Raw genomic sequence first — 20,945 nt, 5'->3', positions numbered from 1 at the left:
CAGAACTGAAGGTTTTCATGTGGACAGCCTGTGCTTGGGGTTGACTCATTGCCCGCAGGCTGCTCATGTGAGGAAAGGATGGCTTTGCTGACTGCCAAGTCCAGGGGCACAGGGGTTGCTGAGGCTTTCTCTGCCCTCAGCTTACTGAGAAGATTGCTTCACAGTTCCTGTCCTCCTTAGATTTCAGGGCACAAAACCCCAGGGTATTTGTACCCCCAAAGAAGAAGCCCAGGAGAATACCTGGTCTTCAGAGTGTTGATGCCATCTGGCTCTCCAGGTTCCAGAAGCTGAACTGGCTCTGCCTGAGAGCCTAACAGCCGGGTGAGGTGTGGGCTGCAGGCTGCTACTCAGACACCTGGGCAGAAAGGTTGCTGCCCTGTCCTGGGCACACTGCTCCTCTTTCTCTTCTGTCTGGGAACAGGGAGCACTGAGGAGGAGGTGTTGACACGGCAGCTGTCCCCTGTGCTACATGTTCACATGAGGACTCTGTGGGAGGACCTTGGCCCAGAGAGGGCTGCTGTGTCTATGGGTGGGGTGTGGGCTGCAGCTTTTTTTCTTTTTTCTCCTTCCCAGCCTTTGGATGATATCTGAGTTCAAGTGACCCTCTTTCTTTGTAGGTCCCCAGATGAGGCCTTGCCTGGAGGTCTTGGCTGCAGTGGTGGGAGCAGCCACTCATCGTCCTGTGCTCTGGAGCGGGCCACCCATGCTAGCTCTCAAAGTTCTGAAGCCACCAGTAAGAAGACAGAGAAGGAGGCTGCTCTAGCTGCTCAGAGGGCCAGCGAGCAGGAAGAGGCCCGGAAGCCGTTTGACCTGGGCTATGGAAGTGAGTCTGGGTACCTTCCCATCCTCAGAAAAATCCAGGGCCCCAGCTATCTCTGTGGATGGCCAAGATTGCCCTTCAACAGACTCTTGGCTTCTGAGAATGGCCCTGCACAGGCACTGGGCTAAGCTCTGGAGCTGTGGTGGCAAGTGAAATAGCTCAGATTCCTGCTTCCTGATGCTCACAGCTGTGTTGAAAATCCATGACAGCTCTGCAGTTTTCCAGTTTTAAAGAAGGGGTACCTGAGGCCCAGAGAGTTTCAGTGCTGTGTGTAAGAGTCCCTGTCTTCAAAGGCCGTTTTTCCTCCAGCATGTTTTTGCTTGGGGCCTTCCGGGTTGAGATTGTAATGTGTTAGGTCAGAGAGTATGAGGGGTGTGCATGACTGTGTTAAGTTTCCATGGGGCTCAGGCAAATGTACCATGGCTCTGTGGCAGAATCTAACTGGGTACTGCAGGCCTATCTTAGATGTTGTATGATTCTTGCCTTCTGAGGAAAGGAAACTTTGTCCCTTCTTATGATCTCTTGGTTCAGATGCCATCATTGAAAATTGCGGGTCCAGCCCTGGGGAGGAGAGTGAGGTGGGCTCTATGGTGGGCGAAGGCTTCATTGAAGTCCTGACTAAGAAGCAGCGCCGCCTGCTGGAAGAGGAAAGAAGAAAGAAGGAGCAAGCCGCACAGGTGAGCCCATGACCCTGAGGGTGGCCCAGGGGGAAGAGAAGCAGGGAGGAGTATTTATTAGGCATGCATTATCTTGCAGCGCCTGCTGCCTATCACCAGAGCCATCTTGGAGCATGTGGGAAAGCCCTTGTTCTTCAGTGGAGGACACAGTCACAAAGAGGATGACGTGTCCAGACATCTGTTGACCCCCTAGTCAGCCTGGGTGGGTGAGGTCCGTGTTCTGGAACCTGAAGCTCAGGAGCCCTGTTATGATGCTCAGTGCAGGGCACTGCACACCCCACTTCTGTTGGCTGTCAACCTGTCCCTGGAGCTTTGGTTGGCTTGGTAGTGCATGCTGGCCAGTGTCTTGAAGACAAGTTTTCAAGGCATCTCAGGCTAGTTTAGGTAGTGTAGCAAAGTGCTGGGATACTTTTCCTAGATTCTGTCATCTTTCATGCCTTAGGCTAGACTGCATCACCCTTTTTTTCCTCATAGGTGCCTATCAAAGGTCGAGGCCTTTCCTCACGTATTCCTCCTCGATTTGCTAAAAAGCAAAACAGCCTGTGCCTAGAGCAAGGTGATGTGGCCGTGCCTGGCAGCAGCCTGGGCACCGAGATCTGGGAGAACAGCAGCCAAGGTGAGAATGGGTGCCTGACTCAGCAGAGCCAGTGGCTCTTCCTGGGGAGTCCTGCTTTGAGCTGTGAGTGCAGGTGGAATATTACTGTGCCCCACAGTGAGCCACTGTTGAATGTCACTCAAGTTCGACTTGCTGCTGCAGCTGCTTAATAATCAAACTTTCCTGCTACAAGGTGATAGACCTGCAGAGTGTTCTGTAGATCCAGGGCACTGGAGGATGTCTTAGCTAAGAGCACTCAGGGAGCCACAGACCCATGTCTTCCCAGCTGCCTGTTCCAGTCCTTTGCCGGTGTCCCTTATACCTTGCGTAAGAGCAGCAAATGGCCAGTTGGAAGGACAAACTTGAGTCCATAGTGAAGTGGACCTTCCTTTTTGGAAAATGGTTTTTTTTGTTTTGTTTTGTTTTTTAAGACATCCTACCCAAAGCTATGTTTCTGGTAACCTCGCCATTTAGATTACAGAGCTGTTTCAGTTGAGCAGGTTCTTAAACACCTCCTTTGGCAGGACCTGCACGAGAGCCTTATGCAGGACAGTTAAGCAAAAGAAGGACTTTGGTAGCACCCAGGAGGGCTTGAGAGGCCGTTGATATCCTGCCTGTTTTATATAGAGCAGCAGAAGCTTGTAGGGGAAGGTGACTTGATCCCCAGGCCACACAACAAACACCTAAGATGTTGGGTTCTCAACCTTGCTTTTTTCATTGTCACCTGTCCTCGTGGTTCCTGGTGAAACCTGGGTTCCAGCACATTGCAAAATAACAGTAGTTGATGTTCTGTGCCAATTAAAAGAAAGATCAGTTGGGGCTGGAGGGGTGGCTCTGTAGCAGAGCTCTTGCCTAGCATGTATGAGGCCCTGGGTTTTGTCCCCAGCGCCACAAAAGAAAAATAAAAGAAGAATGACAATATTCTGCTAAATCTTGGTAGTGCTTCGTGGTGTGGGTGAATGATGGGTATCATAGTGTCAGTATGCAGAAATGCCCTCTGCCAGGTGGTTGGGCGGTGTGTAGTGACTGAGGAGCGAGCCTCCTCCGTCAGACCTTCCTCCAGGATTCTGCAGTGTCTCGTCAGCTGTCAGGTGAAGGACTGATGCATGGTCTCAGAGGCCCTAAAGCAGCATGTGCTGTTTTGTGGACATACATGTTTGTCTGGGTTCAGGATCCATGGCTTTTGTCGGATTCCTGGGGCAGGGAGTATGAGCTCACAAAATCTGAGCGATAAGTGCATGAATCTTTTAAAGACTTAATAGATTAAGCACTTCTAGAAACAAGTAGTTGGCCTCAATGAAAGAGAGCATAATACAGCAGAAGTAGGGATGGAAAATTCAAACAGATATGAGTAAATACAACACCTGAGTCCATGAAATCCGGAGAAGCATCATGTTGTTTGAAATCCAAGGCTGTTGGGGCATTTATGGAAACGCTCTGACCAGCTCCTGTGTGTGAGGTGGAATGTCGTCAGTCAGGTGCAGGGTGCAGTTAGGGAAAGTGGATTTCTGTAGGCTGGGTTTTTCAGGGCCACAAATTCATATCTTCCCAGCTACTTGCTCCCTTTTTACACCCTGGCTCTGTCTCCCTCGCAGCTCTCCCTGTGCAGCCTGCAGCCAGCGACTCTTGGAGGAAAGCTGTCACTGCCTTCAGTAGTGCGGAGCCTGGCTCCTCCGAGGTGAGCACCACATGGGGGTGCTGAGTGTTGGGGTGTGCACATCAACCTCAGCCACCATACCCTGGGCTGCACTCATCCCAGACTACCCAAGCTCTATCCAGGCTGCTGGGTGTGCACCGGAGGCCCTTCCCTGGGCCTTGGCTCTGGCTTATCGCCATCCTCAGCCTTGGTCTCTGGTACCTGCATGAGCAGAGAGAGAAGGGATACAAGGAGAGGGCCTCCCTAGGTAGGGGGCCAGATTGAGAGCTGCCTCTGAGCCGGAATTGATAGCCACCAGTTAGCTTTGAGCAAAATGAATTTGGTAGCCTTATCCAGGACCATGCAGTGTCTGGTGGTCATGAGCTCAGGTGGAGTCAGTGCATTTATTCTGCTGTGTGTATCATTGAGTGCCAGTGGCAGGACCAATGAGAGCAGGTGGTTGGGGGTGGTGTGTTGGTGCCGTGTGCATGCTCGCCTCCTGAATGCTTATGCTTTGCGTTTTGGGGACAGGGCTCTAACCCATTTTGTGCTCTGCACAGCAGGGATTTAAGAGCAGCCAGGGAGATAGCGGTGTTGACTTGAGTGCTGAGTCTCGGGAGTCATCTGCAACCTCCTCACAGCGCAGCTCCCCGTATGGTACTCTGAAGCCAGAGGAGATGAGCGGGCCTGGCCTGGCAGAACCTAAGGCTGACAGCCATAAGGAGCAGCCTCAGAAGCAATCTGAGCCAAAGGTAACTTGGAAGTTGCCTTCACAGTGGCAGAGGCCTGGGCAGAAGGGGCTGTGGTTCTGTCTTGCTGATGCTTGGGGCACATGGAAGCTAGAGACTGTGACTCAGTCTCTCTGCTTTCCCATCAAGGACTCAGAACAAGGCTCAGGACAGAGCAAGGAGCACAGACCAGGACCTATCGGCAATGAACGTTCTCTGAAAAACAGAAAGGGCTCAGAGGGGGCTGAGCGTCTGCAAGGGGCTGTGGTCCCTCCTGTTAATGGGGTAGAGATTCACGTGGACTCCGTGCTGCCGGTGCCGCCCATTGAATTTGGAGTCAATCCAAAAGTGAGACTTTGGTTTGATTTTTTTTTTTTTTCCTGTACTTAGAAAGGTGGGGCTTAGGCAGGGCTGTCCCTAAAAAGCATTCTGGGAAAGGAGTGTTGGTGTGGAGTCAGGGACAGGCAGGTGATATTGGATGAGTTTACAGGTCGCCTTACTGACAGTTAGCCAGGCCACCAGTGGGCATGGGCAGGGAGACAGGAGTTAGAAAGCTTCCTTTCTTTGTGTGGTCATCTTGCTTATGTACGGCCCCAGTGGATGCCGTGTGGTAGGTTTGTGAGTTGCTGAGATGGGATCACATTGGTGCTTGCCTGGAGAAGGAGAGCTGGGTGGGTACAGTGGCCGTGTGCCTGTGTTTTCCAGGATTCTGATTTTAGCTTGCCGCCGGGTTCTGCCTCTGGTCCTGCTGGGAATCCAGTTGTCAAACTTCAGGATGCCTTGGCTAGTAATGTAAGTCAGTGCTTTATGTGTCTACTCTGCTGTAGGCCAGGGGTGGGGTCCAACTGTCCAAACCTGGACAGTTGCTACCTCTATCTACTACTTGGGGATGGGCGCTCAGCAGACCTGCAGAGTGAAGAGGACTGCTTGAGCAGTGTTCCCAGAAGGTTTCAGGAATGTTAGTGCTCCAGAACACTGGTAGCCATTGAATGAAATACTGGACTAACCAGGTTCCCTTACTTCAAGACTTCTCAGACTTGCTAGAACATGCAAATGGGCACCAGGGCTCTGTAGGAGGGGCCACCCATGTTTCAAGGGACCTCTTCCCTGGTCTCCTGAGGGACTGGGGGACAGCCACACCTTTCCCATCTCTGCCTGGCCACTTCCAAGCCAGGCATCAGCTGCTGGCCTGCAAGTTGCCCGTCCATTTTTTTTGGATTGCTGGGACCTGACTCTTCTGTGGGGTATACATGTAGAGGGGACTCTGTGACTTCTGTCAAGGAAACTGATGAAGGCAGCTGTCTGGGGAACGGAAGTCCTGGTCTTCGGGTGAACTTGAAGACACATTTGGACAAGCTGCTGCCTCATTTCCTCTAGTCCTCCATTCCATGATTTTCTCTCCTCTCCCGCTCCAGGCAGGGTTGCCGCAGAGTATTCCCATCCTCCGGCAGGACCACCACATCCAGAGAGCCATTGGCCTCTCCCCGATGTCCTTCCCCACTGCTGACCTTACATTGAAGGTAACACCAGCCCCAGCTAGGCCACGTCCCTCAACGGCACCTCAACTTGTGAAGAGGTGGAGGGAGGAGCCCTTTGCACCCCATGGCTTAGATTGCCACTGTCCCTTGCTGTCCCTGGTAGTAATTTGCATTCCTCCTCTCTTGCTTCCAAAGATGGAGTCTGCACGCAAGGCTTGGGAAAACTCCCCCAGTTTGCCGGAGCAGAACTCTCCAGGAGGTGCAGGCTCAGGCCTCCAGCCTCCGTCCTCTGTGGGTGCCTCCAACGGGGTCAACTACAGCTCCTTTGGTGGAGTGTCCATGCCACCCATGCCTGTGGCTTCTGTAGCACCTTCTGCTTCGATGCCAGGTATCATGTCCCCTGAGCCAGGCTCGGGAGCCTTCTTTCATTGTTGAGAGAAGCTTTGGATTAATAGCTACCCCTAAGCACTACCTCTGGGCCTTGATTTTAGGAGCACATGGAAGGACACACTTGTTTCTAGGCTGATTGGCCACAGCTCCCATGTGCTGCAGATTGTGGAACCGTGGTATGGCTCTCCTACCTGCACCTTGCTAGAGAGGAGTAGGCAAGGACGTGACTTTGAGTCAGACTTGAGTCCCCATCACTCCTGCATCAACTCCGCAGCGAGCAGCTCCCTTGTAAGCCATAACTCCGTGGACCACACCTGTGGAGCTAGAGCTTCCCTAGGAGACTCTGTAACTAATAGCTGTTTTTATCCTTCCTGTCACTGTCCTTGTCTCATGTTGCTCCCTAAGAGAGCATGTGGAGATTTAGAGGGCCCAGATGCCAAAGTCTCAGTGATGTGATTCCAATAGATCCTTCTGACCCTCCACTGTGGACTCAATAGCAGGGAGATGAAGAGGACAGTGACTGAGAGACCAAGGCAGACCTCAGCCACAATAAACAGCCCTCCCAAGGGCCTAGGGCAGTTGGTGAGTGGTCAGGTGGGAAAGCTAGGCCATGCCTGCTGCCTTGCTCTGGGCCTGCCTGGGTGTCCGAGGTGCGTCTTAGAGCACAGAAGCAAGTGGTCACTGCTCACGTATGCCCTCACCTCTGCTGGGGCCCTTGGGAAGAGTGGATGTATTCAATGTCTCCCTAAAGCCACATTCAGCAACAGTCAGACTTGATTCTGTTCCACCTTCTCTGGATTCTGTTTCCAGGCAACCACCTCCCGCCTCTGTACCTGGATGGCCATGTGTTTGCAAGTCAGCCCCGGCTGGTTCCTCAAACAATACCTCAGCAGCAGAGTTACCAGCAGGTGAGGGTGGAAAGCCAGGGAGCTGGAAGACAGGTGCAGCACAGGCATGGTCACCTTTTTTTATTTCTTTGCTCGTTGTCTTGTTACCTGTACCCCTCCCATATGAAGCCATGGCAGCCAGAGAATGTTGGTTGAAGGAACCTATGAGATGAGGTGGAATGAAGCAAATGTGCCAGACTTGCTTAATTTCCTTCTTGATTTTCCTTCCTGTCTTAGCAGGGAATTAGCTGGAATGGAGTTTACTGTGCGATCAGGTGTCCCTCTGATGAAGAAAAGAGGGGCTGGGGCTCCAGGGTCAGAAAGAGGTCATTTTAGAAATAAGTAGGTGTTTGATTTTATGCAGAATTGGCATCCTGTCTGTGCTACAGGGCGGCAATCTTTGGAGTCGCCCTCTGAAAGCTGGTACTGGGCCTTCCACACAGCTCTGCTCCCAGTGCAGATTCAGGGGTTAGGACAGAGGATGTCACGTATCCCCGCCTCTTTCTTAAAGCATATTTCTAACTGTTGTGCTTAGTTTTATCAGATACTGAGCTTCATAGAATGACCATACTGCACTGTGGTCTTTTTATCCACCATTGCGTTTCCGAAGTTTGCCTCCATTGATGTGTGTAGCCAGGCTTTGTTCTCAGTGCAGTGCAAAATCCCAGTGTAGGTTTGCCCCATGCCTTAGGATTGCCACCAGTTTTTTGCTGGGGAAGCCGGGTAGGACATGCTGGAATGTGCCACATGGAGGGGCTGGGGCAGGAGTTGGAGAGCCACCTCCTTGCAGGGCATTGCACTTACACCTGGTCTCCATTGTCAGGCTGCCGCTGCCCAGCAGATCCCGATCTCCCTCCACACGTCTCTACAGGCTCAGGCTCAGCTTGGACTTCGGGGGGGACTCCCTGCCTCCCAGTCCCAGGAGATCTTCAGCTCCTTGCAGCCTTTCAGGTAAACTCTCGTTCGCACTTGGTTCCATAGCTAGGGCTTCAGACCTTCATACTGCATTGCTCTGTGGCTGCCTGTGCTCCTCTGCTTTAGGGCCGGAGTTGGGGTCATTGATGAAGCTCTGCATCCCTTCCCAGTCCATCACTGACTGCTCAGGGGAGGTGGGAGCTGTGGACCTTGTGTTCCCTTTGCAGTGTCATCCTCCTTCCCATGGGGTCTCCCGTGCCTGATACAGCCTGGATAACCCATTAGGCTCACACCATGGTCTCCAGACAGCAGTGTCAGACCCATCCAGACCCTCTTTAAGTACTGCTCAGGGGCAGCAGGGATCTGAGTTTCAGTAAGCCCTTAGAATGCTGATGCTCCCCGGATTGAGATCACTGCTATGCTCATCCATCTGATCCTGGTGTCTGTCTGGCTTTTGCAGGTCTCAGGTGTACATGCACCCCAGCTTGTCACCACCCAGTACCATGATCCTCTCTGGAGGCACGGCCTTGAAGCCTCCGTACTCGGCCTTCCCAGGCATGCAGCCCTTGGAAATGGTGAAGCCCCAGTCTGGCTCCCCCTACCAGCCCATGAGTGGAAACCAGGCTCTGGTCTATGAGAGCCAGCTTGGCCAGGCTGCTGGGCTGGGCGCCTCCCAGATTCTGGACTCGCAGCTCCCACAGGTCAGATCAGTTGCTCTAGCCTCAAACACTAGACCTTCTGACTTTGTGAGCATCTCATACCCTCTCGCTGTCGCTTGTGTGCTAACTAACTCAGTGCTGTAATTCAGCCTAAGTAGTCCCATCACCACTTTCTTCCAAGACCCACTACCCCCACATAGAAGCACCTGCTTTTCTTCTACCTTCCACTGAATCCCCAGTTTGAAGCCTCTACCATAAACTGTTGTGCCAGGGACTGGTGGTTCAGGCCTGTAATCCTAGCTACTCAGGAGGCAGAGATCAGGAGGATTGTGGTTCAGAGCCAGCCCAGGTAAATAGTTCATGAGACCCTATCTCGAAAAAACCCATAACAGCAAAGGGCTGGTGGAGTTCCTCAAGGTTTAGGCCCTGAGTTCAAGCCCCAGTACTGCCAAAAAAGAAAAAAAAATCCTGTGGCTGACTCGCCCTCCACAGAGCTAGAGCTTCATGTTACCAAATCTTGCATCAGAGTCAGTCTTCCCTCCCCTGACCTTGGGCAGTGCCTGGCACCTGGGAGGGTCACTCCCTTCATTTGGTCCTTGGCCTGCAGCCTCTCTTGTCTACACTCTCATCTAAACTCGATCCTACCGATAGCTGCCTTTTCCATAATCTCACCATGAATGTCTTACACAGTTGTCACCTGACTTTTCTAACCCCTGTCCATCTCCCAAATTCTTTGATCCTCCAGACCTGTCACTCTCCTTTTTATCCTCACTTAGCCCTGTGGCCTCACTTCCCATCTCCCTACAAGCAGAGCCTTCAAATGCATGCTCCAGCTGTTTCCCTGTCAACCCTGGCCTCCTAGCAGTCACTTCGGAGTGCTGCTTTCCCCTCATAGCCTCCTGCTCTGTTTGCTTTGCTTCCTGTCACCAAGGAAACTGTTGGCAACTGCCCATGAGCCTCAAGGCCACTCCCTGCCACGGCCCCTCTCTTCAGTCTTCCCATCTCCTCAACTCGGGGCAGCTCTGGCAAGTCCCTCTGTTTCCTGTCAGCATGCAGGTGGCCTGACAGGGCCTCTCCATCACATTTGATTGAACTCATGTTCTTCACTTGGTCTTCAGGGCCTCACTCCTGGTTTTCCTTCTGCCTCCTCAAGCTCTCTTGCTTTGTCTCCTTTGCTGCCTCCTCCCCAGTTCAGTGGTAGGTGGGCTACTTTCTGGTCCCATGGCTTTAAATGCCATCCCTGTGCTAGTCGTTCCCCACATTCATTTCTGCAGCCCAGATCCACACCTTGACCTGAACGTCAGAAACAGTGGACTGCCACACATTTCAGCTTCCCCTGTCCAAAACACCATTGTCATCCAAGTCCTGCTGTATGCTCCATCCAAGTAGGACCCTTCCTTCCTACTCTTCTGTGGTCCTGTTGGCTCTGCCTTCATGAGGGACTCGGCATGCAGCCCTTTCTCATTCTTTCTCCCCCACACTGTGCCAGATTTGTAGGAACTGCTTGCTCATCACCCACTTCTGCCCTTGGGTCTCTCCAGCCTGTCCATTCCATGCAGAAGCCAGAAGTCCTTTCACACACAAACCTAATCACACTACACCAAAGGAGCCACTCTATCAACACTGCGTCTTCCTCCTCACCCTGCTGTGCTCCAAGCAGGAGCATGACATTCTGGCACAAGTCTCAGTGATGTGATTCCAATAGATCCTTCTGACCCTCCACTGTGGACTCAATAGCAGGGAGATGAAGAGGACAGTGACTGAGAGACAAAAGTGGCCCAGCCCTGTCCTCCTGTGTGTCTCCAAACCACCTGCCTTCTCTCACTCTGTCGTTCTGGACTTGGGACATGGTCATTTTGGCTGTTCAAGCACCGCTCTTCTCTCGTGGTATGCTTCAAAAGAGTCTCAGGCTCCAGCTGGGTCTTTTCTACCACCATTGATGTAAGACAGTACACATTTCACGTCTTCGTAAAAGATACATTTTCCATGCTTTCATCTGTGTGGACTTGGCGTGGCCGTTACTTCCTAAGCGGCCTTCTTGACTTCCTTGTCTTCTCACCCCTGCTTGGTACACACATGCACACAGCTCACAGGCATGTATAAGCTCTGCATTCATGCCACACACACACTGTCCTCTATCACCTTTGCCAATGTCTGACAGGGCACTTTGCATTTTGTTAAATGATGGTTGGGCTAGCAGAGTGGCTCAGGTAATAGAGGGCTTGCCTAGCAAGTGTGAGGCCCTGAGTTCAAACCCCAGTGCCACTAAAAAAAATTTGTCAAGACAAAGAGCTGAGGCTAACAAGAGCCTCCTGCAAAGATACAGGGGAGGTGCACACTCACACCATCAGTAAGTTCTGTGTGCATGTGCTCTAGATCCACACCTTAGCTTTCTTCCTGACTGTCCTGTTGCCCAGCAGCTGACCATGCCACTGCCCCGGTATGGCTCCGGGCAGCAGCCACTGATCCTGCCACAGTCCATTCAGCTGCCACCGGGTCAGAGCCTCTCTGTTGGGGCCCCCCGAAGGATTCCTCCACCTGGCTCCCAGCCGCCAGTCCTGAACACCAGCAGAGAGGTAAAGGTGACCCCTCCCACCTATGATCCTGGTTAGGGGGCCTTGTTTAGCCAACCCTTCCTGGCTGGCTAATAATCCATGTGGTAGAGAGTGGCGGGGAGCTTTAGGGTGCAGGCTCCCAGCCTTAGTGGACCACAGCTTTCCCACCCTACGAGTCTCAGAATCCCAGGTATCAGGGACTCCGTGGCTTTTCATGTGTTAACTAGACACAAGAAGAACCTGGGGCGTGTGGCAGACTGCCAGACAGTAAGGAAAGGTGCATGCAGTTGTCTCAGCCGAATGGCAAAGAGTCCCATAGGCCCTTCACAGGTCCTAGATACTCTGATGAGTGTGGCCAGGGCTGAGCAGGAATCTGGATTTCTTCCTAAGTCCCAGGTGACTCTCCTGTGGAGGAACAACTTGGTAACTGTCTATACCATGGCAAGTCCCCTGTGGTTCTTACTCTTTAAAAAAAAAAAAAGAAAGAAAGAAACCAGATGTAGTGGGGCACATCTGTATTTCCGTAGGTAGAGATATAAGAGGGTCACAAGTTCAAAACTTGATGGGGGGTACATAGTGAGAACCCTCCCATCTCAAAAATACAAAAGAACATTGTGATGGTACCTGATTGTAGGTAAAGGCCCTCCTGTGAGCCTGAATTGAGAGGGCGTGTCCACAGATTCCTCTAGAAGATGGCTCTGGAAATGCTCATGGGCCCTCACCAGCTCTGCCCAGGGTGGGTCACTGAGGACCAGACTGTCTCTGGGGGTGTCAAATGACAGCTAGTACTTCTTGGTCTCTTTAGTCCTCTCAGATGGAGCTGAAAGGCTTCCACTTTGCCGACAGTAAACAGAATGTTCCTACTGGGGCCTCTGCGCCATCACCACAGTCCTACAGGTAAAGATGGGCCCTGGGGGTTGAGGGCTGCTGACTGAGTATTCAATGTAGATGTGACTCTTAGGAGCCCTGGGTCCAGGCAGAGCAGTGGGAGGGCACCGCTCTATCACTTAGAAGTCCCTGGGACATTTAGTTACTGGTAAAGTGGGAAATGGGCCGATTTGCTTTTAATCATCAGAGTCAGATGTTCTCTGAAGTTAGGAAAAGGAACAGCTTTCCCAGGAGCTCTTTCACCTAAACTCACCCTTTAACCTTTATCGGGGGCCTTTCTTCTCACACTACAAACTGGTACCCAAGTGTTTGCTTCCTTGGCATTTGTCTCCGTCTCCAGTAACCATCCAGGTCCTCTTGGCTTGAACCAAGAGTGTCTGCTAGGTCATGGTGGAAACCCTCTGGTTCCCATGCTGGGATGGGAAGGTGGCTCTGGCCCTGGGCTGAAGAAGGTACAGTTGACCTTGTTCCATCTGGAAGATTCCTGGGGCCCCCTCATGTTTGCACATGAGTGGGACAGAGACACACATGACCTGAAGTGCCCTGGGAGAGGTCATCACCATTGCTCTGGGTGTCATGGGGATCACTCCATTGACATGCATTCTCTGGGTTGGGTCCCACCCTGTGCCTTCTCTTGCTATGGCCATTCTGCCCATTGCTTAGTGGTCAGGCTGGCCTTTCCTCCATCTCATTGCTTACCTCACTTCCAGAGAAAGGCTTCATAAGTTTTCTTCATCTCGTCTTCTGTGTTCTTGCTGTCTTGGCTTCAGTTTTGTTCATGTGTTGGTATGTTTTGTTTTCCTACCATTACCTATCAGTGGGCCTACACAGCAGAGCTGTGTGGACGGCAGCACAGAACAGTGAGTGTGATGTTGGGGGAGGGAAGAGAGAAGCTTCAGTGTGGGCACATGTTCCAGTTCCTCTGCTGGCTCAGAAGCTCACATAATAAGGAGCCTGTGTGCTTTTAGCTGTAGGAAGGATGGTAGCTTTATTCTTCTTGGGAGAATACAGCTGGCCCTCTGTGTCCAGCCAATCAAAAATACCCAGGAAGAGGGGCAGGACCAAGCTTTTTCTGTCCTTATTCCCTAACTAATACAGTGTTATCACTGTTGATACAGCATTTATAAGTAATCTAAAGATGATTTAAAAGTATAAAGGAAGGACTGGGAGTGCACCCCAGTGGTGGAGCACATGTTAGCATGTGTGAGACCCTTAGTTCCATAACCATCCCTCCCCTGCCAAAAAAAAAAAAAATATATATATATATATACACACACACACTCTCTCTCTCCAGTATACTTGAGGATGTGCATAGGTCATATGTGAATGCCATGCTATTTGATACAAGGGAGTTGAATATCCACAGATTTTGTTACTGGGGGAGGGGGTGCTGGAAGTACTCCCTGCAGATGCCAAGGTACCAAGGGGTATTTAGAAAACATAAGCCTCTTGTGTTGTTTTGGCAGGTTTGGGGAAATTGTAATTTTAGAGAGCAGTGTTTGACAAGTTTTTCTTGAAATGGAGCTACTGAGACCTGCTCTGCAAAAATGGGTCTCTGGTCAGAAACACTGGTGTGCTGTCTCCAAGATGGTTTCTTGGGGCATGGTGGCCAGCAAGGTCTAAGTGGCCCCATGCAAGTCTCCTCAACTGCTTGGAACTTAATGCTTTTGACACAGAACCTTATTTTCCACAAAGCACGTCAAATCCCTGGGAACTGGTGGTCAGTGGAAAACACTAAGAAGAATGCTGTACATTCTGCTCTCACATTTCCACACACCCTCCCCCCCTCCCCCCCCCGCCCACACACACACACACACACACACACACACACACACACACACACACACACTTTACAAGTGAGGACTAGAAAAATACTTGGCACAATTCTGGCTCAGCGTTGGGTTTGTAAACCTGTTGTCTGGGGTGCTGCATCATGTTGGTCCACACCCTCCAATCCAAACCCTGAGAGATGGCCAGTGGCCATCTGTCCATAGGAGGGGCTTTGGCCTGTCTTCTCCCAGTGTGTCTCCTACAAGTGCCGGGTGGATGGTGATGATCACCCTCTTCACCCTTCTGTATTCTTGGCTGTGTCAAGTCAGGCTTTTTTCATCTGAGAGGTGCTGATGACCCAGAGTGAGTGCCTCTGGCCACAGGACCCTTCCTGTCTTGTGCCTCCTCCATGTGCTAGGCTTTGACTCCATCTCTGGTGACACGTGTGTATTCTCAACCCTGCCTTTGGTTTTTTCAGGCCTAGCTCTGCTAGCCCCAGTGGGAAGCCCTCTGGATCAGCAGTTAACATGGGCTCTGTGCAGGGACACTACGTCCAACAGGTAGAAGACGGCTTTCCAGACCCTGCAGCCCTGGACACTTAGGCCTGTTTCCCAGCGCCAAAGGAGAAGGGACTGTCCAACCAATTGAGTTCTCCTTTTACAAAGAGAAACCTGCCCTAGCAGTTAGAGCTGGGTAGCCTGAGTCCCTCCTGGCGAAGGGTTTTCTCCTCTTGATGGACCTCTGGATCCTTCCTTGTCTGGCAGAGAAGGGAGGATGCTGGTTCCTCAGAGGAGGTGATGCCAGGTGTACAACCCCTAACCATTTGGGCTCTGATGGCGCTCTGGGAGGCTCGGTTAGGTCTGTGGGTTGGTTAGCTGCAGAAGCCCGGGTGTGTGCACGTGCTAGCTCTAGTGAGTGATGTGTTGTGTCTTTGTGTTGGCTGGGTGGGATCATGGATAGGATTAAGCTTTCCTATTTATGAGGACTTCTCAGTATCTTTTCCTGCAGGCCCTGTTTTTTTTCCTACTCTAAAATGTGTGCTAGGGCTCCAGAACTCGGGATGTTAAGCCCAGGTCCTAATCAGTCAGCATCACTGGCTGGTGGAGGTGGAAAGCAGGAACTCTTCTTTTACCTATCGACACCAGCTTTTCTCGGGGTTACTACTTGAATCCTGTGGAATGAGCTTCTAAAGCCTTTTTTGAGGGCTGAGGATACAGCTCAGCGGTAGAACTTGCCTAGTGAGCATAGGTCCTACGTTGCAAAACAAAGCAGCTAGAGCTTTCTCCCAGGGCTAAGACCACTGAGAGAGGGGCAGAACTTTGCTGGTCACCCCAGGACACCCTCCACTGTGCAGAGCTGCAGGTTATGAAACCCGATTGGGAATCTCAAGATCAAACTTGGGTCCTGGGGAAATGTTTTTATACAGTGGGACTTCGTGGTGGGAACTTGACTCAGTCTTGGTCAAAGATATGGGAGAATCGATTCTGCCAACCCACCTCCTCCACTGTTGGGGTTCCAAGGCTTTTGGGGCAGACCAGGATCTACCTGAAGGGGCTTTTTTGCTTTTGGGTCATGGGGTGCACTGATTTAAAAAGGTTCCTCCCCTCAGCCTTGGGACCCAGAAATGCATCACCCAGGATATGCCATCACTGAATGCTTTCTGGAGGACCCGCATCTTCCTGCCTCTCTGAATCACTGTATTTCATGCCATGAGAAGGAACAGGGTAGTCACACCAGGTTCCTTACTAGAAGAGCCATCTAAATCTGGTCCCTGAGGTCACAGGGCTGTAGCTCAGTGGTAGAGTATTTACCTAGTATGTGCAAGACCCTGGGTTTTGACTCCGGCAAAACACACACACGCACACGCGCACACACACACACACACACACACACACACACACACACAAAATATCTGGCCCTTTAACCAAGGTACAGACAGCTTAGGGTAGCTTTTGTGTGTGTGTGTATGTGTGTAACTCAGAAGCTAGAAGGTAGTGGTGGTAACTGTGTCTCTAAACACATTATGCCTTAGGGTCATTTTCTTTTTCTTGTTCATCTATCCAAAGGCAAAACGAGTGGATGAAAAGCCCAGCCTGGGAACCATGAAGCTGCAGGAGGCCCCCTCAGCCACTTCCCAGATGAAGCGAACCGGAGCAATCAAGCCTCGGACAGTCAAGGTGGAGGAGAGTAAAGCCTGAAGGTGCCCGGTGCCCTTTTGCCTCACCCCAGTGGACGGCACCACCCAGCCTGGACAGTCACTGCTTGGGACCTCACCGGATCTACCGTCCACCCACTTGGCCTGGACCGAGAGCTCTTCTCTGTCCTTTGAAAGCTCCATTGTCAAGCAGCTCACACCGTGGATATACGGAATTGACCTGCTTGCTTTGATGCAAAAGAGCAATGATTCCGTCCCTCCCTCCCACTCTCCTAGTGACTGGAGTGAGCCGCCTTCTGTGCAGTGCAGCCTGCCCACCCCGCCCCATCCCCAGGCACAGTGGTTTGGCAGCAGGGTCACTTTAGCCAGAGGCTTTTTGTTTTAAAAAGCAGCTATGGTTTTTACAAAGGGGAAAGGAAAACAAATGCCAGCTACGTCTGTGTAGCTGAACTTTTATACGTTCCTAGCTGTCCTCTCCCAGCCCCTTCTGCAGTCCCCAGTGGTCTTTTACCTCTGTCCTGTTCAACACGTCACTGCGATACCTTAAGGGATGACTTAAGAACGCACCCCCAGTAGGTTAACCTTTGGGGCTGCTGAGGACATGGTTGTGAGCGTTCTGCTTATCAGCCCACCACCTTGGGCGAGGCCAGGTGGGGCTTGCAGAGCAGAGCAGCAGGTAGGTTGGTGTCTGGCTTGGGCTCCAGCCCCTGGCATGAAGTTGATGACATATATTAGCATAAGAATTACACAGGGCTGGCAGAGTGGCTCAAGTGGTAGAGTGCCTGCTGGCAAGCGGAAGGCCCTGAGTTCAAGCCCCAGACCACAAAAAAAAAAAAAGGAATTACGTAGATTTCTGTCCTAGGCTTGTCTGAAGCCAGTGGTCACACTGACTGCTGGGCACCAGAGGTGAATCATGGAGTTACAGTCACCGTCATTTTTCAGATAGGCTGGGATGGCATGAGCTGATGCACCACAGGCTCCCATTAGTGTGCTGTGCTTTGGGGCCCTCACATCCCACCTTTTGGGACTGTTTCCCCTCCCTTTCCACGAAGCTTCCGTAAGCTGTCATTTTCCTGCCTTTCTGGAGGCTGTCATGGTCCCCTCTGGATTCCTGTCTCTCCAACTGTCACAGCTCACCACTAAAACCACAGTAATGGGAGCATGTGGACCTGTTTGGTCATGTCTGTAGCAAAGGCATGTACTTGCTCCTTCAGACAGGTAGCAGGAGGTTTTCCTTTTGTTCCTGTTTCTCACTGCTTTCAGCAGACCAAGGTTGTTGGGATGGGTGAGCCTGGGCTAAGCAGCAGGCTTCAGTGTCACTCATCTTCACAGTCAGCCAGGGAGGGGCAGGGTGAAGGGTCAGCAAAGCCAGTCATAATTCCAAAGAGCCTGGGCAGCCTCCCAAAAAGGATATAGCCTCTTGGAAGTTTTGTGTGAGCCACTGTTTGCTGGGCTTCCGGTTTTTAAATAAGAAACCAGAAAATCATCCCTGTCTCCATCACTCCAAGGAAGTGAAAGGGGAATTCCAAGTTCCTCAGATGTTCTTTGGGATCCTTAAGTAACCACCTGCTTGTGGGAGCTATTGCTGCCCCGAGTGGTCCCAGAGGAGACCTGCTGCAGAGAGCTTGTGATGCATTTGAGGGCTGGGATATGCTTTCTGTCTGCTCCCAGTGTCACCACGGGTGTAGGTTCTGAGCTGTTTAGTGTAGAGCTCAGGGGAAGAGGCATCCTAGGAGCTCTGAAGTGGCCTCTTGCTCTCTTGTTTGCTGCTGTTAGGAAGTGGGGGTCTGCCTCCTTCAGCTAGCAAGTGCTATGTGTCGTCCTTAGCGCAGTCCTACCAAGAGGCTTTACTGCATATCCATAGCTCTCAGCACCTCCCCCTTTGCCTCCACCCTCAGACTTTACCGAGTTGATTTTTTTCTTCCTCATCCTATAAATCTTTACTCTTAACCTTCCCTTCTTGGAAGGGCTACCCACTTGGAGTCCCTGGCACTGGGCTGCCCATGTCCTTCATGTGTTCCCCCTGCAGGCGTCTGGTCCCTGTCCCAGTGATGAACCCTCTGCCCCCACCCTGACACCATTGCCAAGACATCCATGGACGAGTCTGGGTCAGTCACAGACTCAGCACATCCAGCCCCAGGCAGTCGCCTCTGCTGGTCCTCCTCAGAAACACCTCTGGACCACTCACCTAATGCTGGTGTTCATTATGTGTCAAAAGAAACAAAAGTTTTCTCCTTTTGAAATTGAAAAGAACAGTTCTGGATGCTGTTACAAATGCAAGATATGCCCTTCAGGTGAACCTGCCATCAGCTGACAGTACTTCCTGCTGCTTGAGAGAAATTACAACAGGTCATCTGTTCTCAGCCCTGTCTCACACCCTATTTTTCCTTCCTTCCTCCCCTTCTTCTCCAAATAAAAACAAGAAACACTAGAATTTATTTATATGTATTGATGTTGTAGGTCTAGGTGAAAAAACAGTAAATGTCCCCCTGCTCTATTTATATATAATGTCTGAATTACTCTGTGCAGGAAAGGCCAGGAAATTGCATGTGAAGTTTGGTGCGTTCACCATCTCTGTGTGACCTCAGCTGCAGGCCCCTGCCCTCTGAGATGCACATTTTAAATTGGACTCTCCGGGGACAGAGGGCAGGCCTCAGGCCTCCTGACATCCCTACCCCTTCCGTGTCTGATTAAATGACATTTTTAGTGCGGAGGTGTTTTAAGGTGCAATATCTCTCTTCATGTGGTTTTAGAGCCAAGCTCAAGGTCATAGAACTTGGGATTTTATTTTGGTTTCAACCCCCCATCCTCAGATTCTAGATGCATGTAGAAGCTTCTGTCAGGATGCCATGGCCTTTGGTGGGAACAGGTGAAACCCAGTACCTACCTTTTCTACTGCTTAGGTGGGTGGGAGCAAGAGGTGCAGAATTGCCTCACCTCTGCCTGCTCAAGTCACTGCCTGATGCTGGCAGCATTGCTCAGGCCATTGTCGTGCAGCCCAGCAATTGGTGACTTTGCTTAAGTTTTTGGTCCAACAACTTGGAGTGAAAATCGAGTGTGTGGGGGTGTGTCTGAAACATAGTGCCCACCCACTGAATCCTGGGCTGCCAACTGCATCTGGTCTGGTTTGTTCACATTAGTATTGTTTTCACACTTGGAATCCATAGAACATTTCTGCCTCTAGGTTCCTTAAGGGGGAAAATAAAGGATGGCTTTGTTACACATTCAGAAAAGCTGGCTCACTTTCAAAGCCATGGTCATTCAGCTTCCTCAAGGAATATTGGGATAACTTGTTAAATATTGACATTGCCCCAGTTTTCTGGATCTGCCGTGCAGATGGTCAGTGATGATGTGTTTGTGACTGACTAATCCTAGGTGGCAATTATGTGCACCCAGGGCTCAGTGTGTTTCGACCTGGCCTACTAAAGCTGTGCGTGGCAACTCCTGGTGAAGCCTCACTCCCCACTGGGTTCCCACTACCAAGTACCTGCATGTTGCTGCACAGACTCTTTTCACTTGCAGACCAAGCCAGAGGGTCTGTTTTAATTGGCCTTGGACAGCCATGGATACTAGAGAGTGTGTGCTGTCATGTTGAGTGGGAAACACAGACTTCCAGAAAGCCAGCTTTCCTCTGAATGAGATGGACCTAAGACAAGTAGGTCATCAGATGGGAGGGACTCCACACATTTGCCCAGCCATGCTTTCCACTGGGGCTACCAGCATCTGGCTAGTCATATTCCAATGCATGAGACCTGTGTTTCACCATTTCTCTGCCCCAGTTTGGTGGCTTCCAAGATGTACCAGCATCCCCAGGGCTGTCTGCAGCATGTCATGAAGCCTTGGAGTGGCAATTCCTGTGAGGGCTCTGGGCGGATGGCTTTCTTCCATTGTTGAAAGGGGGCTCTGTACTCTAAGCTTTTAACCTCATGCCTTGTGTAGTAAAAAGAATTCAAGGGTTTTTGTTTTTGAGAGGGTTATGTTTTCTTTTGCTTTTATTTTGGCCTTTCCTCTCTTTGTCTTTTCATGTAGACCAGATATTTGAAAGGGCAGACGATGGCTCAGTGTACCGTGCGGCTTGTTCATACGTGATTTGGGGAAACTTTTACCTCGGATGGGAAATGGAATCGTGGATTCACCCAGCCGTGCTGGACGCTCCCCCTCCCTTCCCTCCAGTTCAGTACCTGTTGTTTCTCCTTTCAAATATGTGATTGTACTAGCTCTTTCCATATGAAAGAACTCTCCTTATTTAAATAAAAAAAGTAAAAAAAAAAAATAAAGCTGAACATGCTTTCTCAGGTTGTGCATCCCTTGTTTCTCAGACATTTGACAGAGATCTACATGAAAACCAGCGTGGCTTGGCTGAAAGGCCTGAGCTGAGAGCAACACAGGGACACAAGGGACTGAAACTTCAGTAAGATGCATCCTCAGAAGTCCCGACCGCTTCCCTGTGATGTCATTCCAGGTGTGCATTTCTGGCCAGTTTGGTGCTCCACCCCACGCGTGGTACCATTCCTAGCTGACCTTGTGCAGGGAGGGGGAAAGGATTTATTATACCATACTTGTGGGTGGGGAAAGAACGAGCCAGGTCTGGGGCAGTGAAGGGTCAAAGAAGTTCAGAAGGTTCAGTAGCAGTGCTTGGTTTTGCCACCACCTGTGTGACCTTGGGACAGACACCACCACTCGAGTTACAATTTCCTTAGCCATAAAATGTGGGTACCTACCTCAGGGGCAATGTGTAATCAAAGAAGTCACGGTTACCATCTTTCTGCGACATTTACCCAAGAGAGGTAAA

General features: G+C 51.1%; 1 protein-coding gene and 2 non-coding genes across 18 annotated transcripts in view; all 3 read left to right on the top strand.

Moving 5' to 3' along the window:
• Prrc2b (proline rich coiled-coil 2B) overlaps nucleotides 1-20,448 on the top strand; it is an 84,318-nt gene extending 63,870 nt beyond the window's left edge. For 5 of the 16 annotated variants that reach the window (XM_020172164.2, XM_020172157.2, XM_020172161.2 and 2 more), the window contains exons 17-32: nucleotides 618-823; nucleotides 1,352-1,497; nucleotides 1,972-2,113; nucleotides 3,688-3,770; nucleotides 4,289-4,480; nucleotides 4,607-4,804; nucleotides 5,162-5,248; nucleotides 5,872-5,976; nucleotides 6,130-6,322; nucleotides 7,135-7,232; nucleotides 8,035-8,162; nucleotides 8,587-8,827; nucleotides 11,203-11,361; nucleotides 12,146-12,237; nucleotides 14,477-14,558; nucleotides 16,065-20,448. In XM_020172164.2, the coding sequence (XP_020027753.2) occupies nucleotides 618-823; nucleotides 1,352-1,497; nucleotides 1,972-2,113; nucleotides 3,688-3,770; nucleotides 4,289-4,480; nucleotides 4,607-4,804; nucleotides 5,162-5,248; nucleotides 5,872-5,976; nucleotides 6,130-6,322; nucleotides 7,135-7,232; nucleotides 8,035-8,162; nucleotides 8,587-8,827; nucleotides 11,203-11,361; nucleotides 12,146-12,237; nucleotides 14,477-14,558; nucleotides 16,065-16,196 (2,284 nt within the window). In that variant the 3' untranslated portion in view covers nucleotides 16,197-20,448. The remainder of the gene's footprint in view (nucleotides 1-617; nucleotides 824-1,351; nucleotides 1,498-1,971; nucleotides 2,114-3,687; nucleotides 3,771-4,288; nucleotides 4,481-4,606; nucleotides 4,805-5,161; nucleotides 5,249-5,871; nucleotides 5,977-6,129; nucleotides 6,323-7,134; nucleotides 7,233-8,034; nucleotides 8,163-8,586; nucleotides 8,828-11,202; nucleotides 11,362-12,145; nucleotides 12,238-14,476; nucleotides 14,559-16,064) is intronic. The other 11 variants (XM_020172163.2, XM_020172169.2, XM_020172160.2 and 8 more) reach the window with 8 other exon arrangements.
• On the top strand, nucleotides 6,767-6,852 carry LOC141415965 (small nucleolar RNA SNORD62). The gene has a single exon (XR_012440907.1). It is a non-coding gene; the product is annotated as a small nucleolar RNA SNORD62 (small nucleolar RNA).
• On the top strand, nucleotides 10,468-10,553 carry LOC141415964 (small nucleolar RNA SNORD62). The gene has a single exon (XR_012440905.1). It is a non-coding gene; the product is annotated as a small nucleolar RNA SNORD62 (small nucleolar RNA).
• Nucleotides 20,449-20,945: the final 497 nt, after the last annotated feature.

The sequence above is a fragment of the Castor canadensis genome, chromosome 13 (assembly GCF_047511655.1).
Source record: "Castor canadensis chromosome 13, mCasCan1.hap1v2, whole genome shotgun sequence".
Taxonomy (NCBI): domain Eukaryota; kingdom Metazoa; phylum Chordata; class Mammalia; order Rodentia; family Castoridae; genus Castor; species Castor canadensis.
This window is presented reverse-complemented; position numbering and strand designations above follow the sequence as displayed.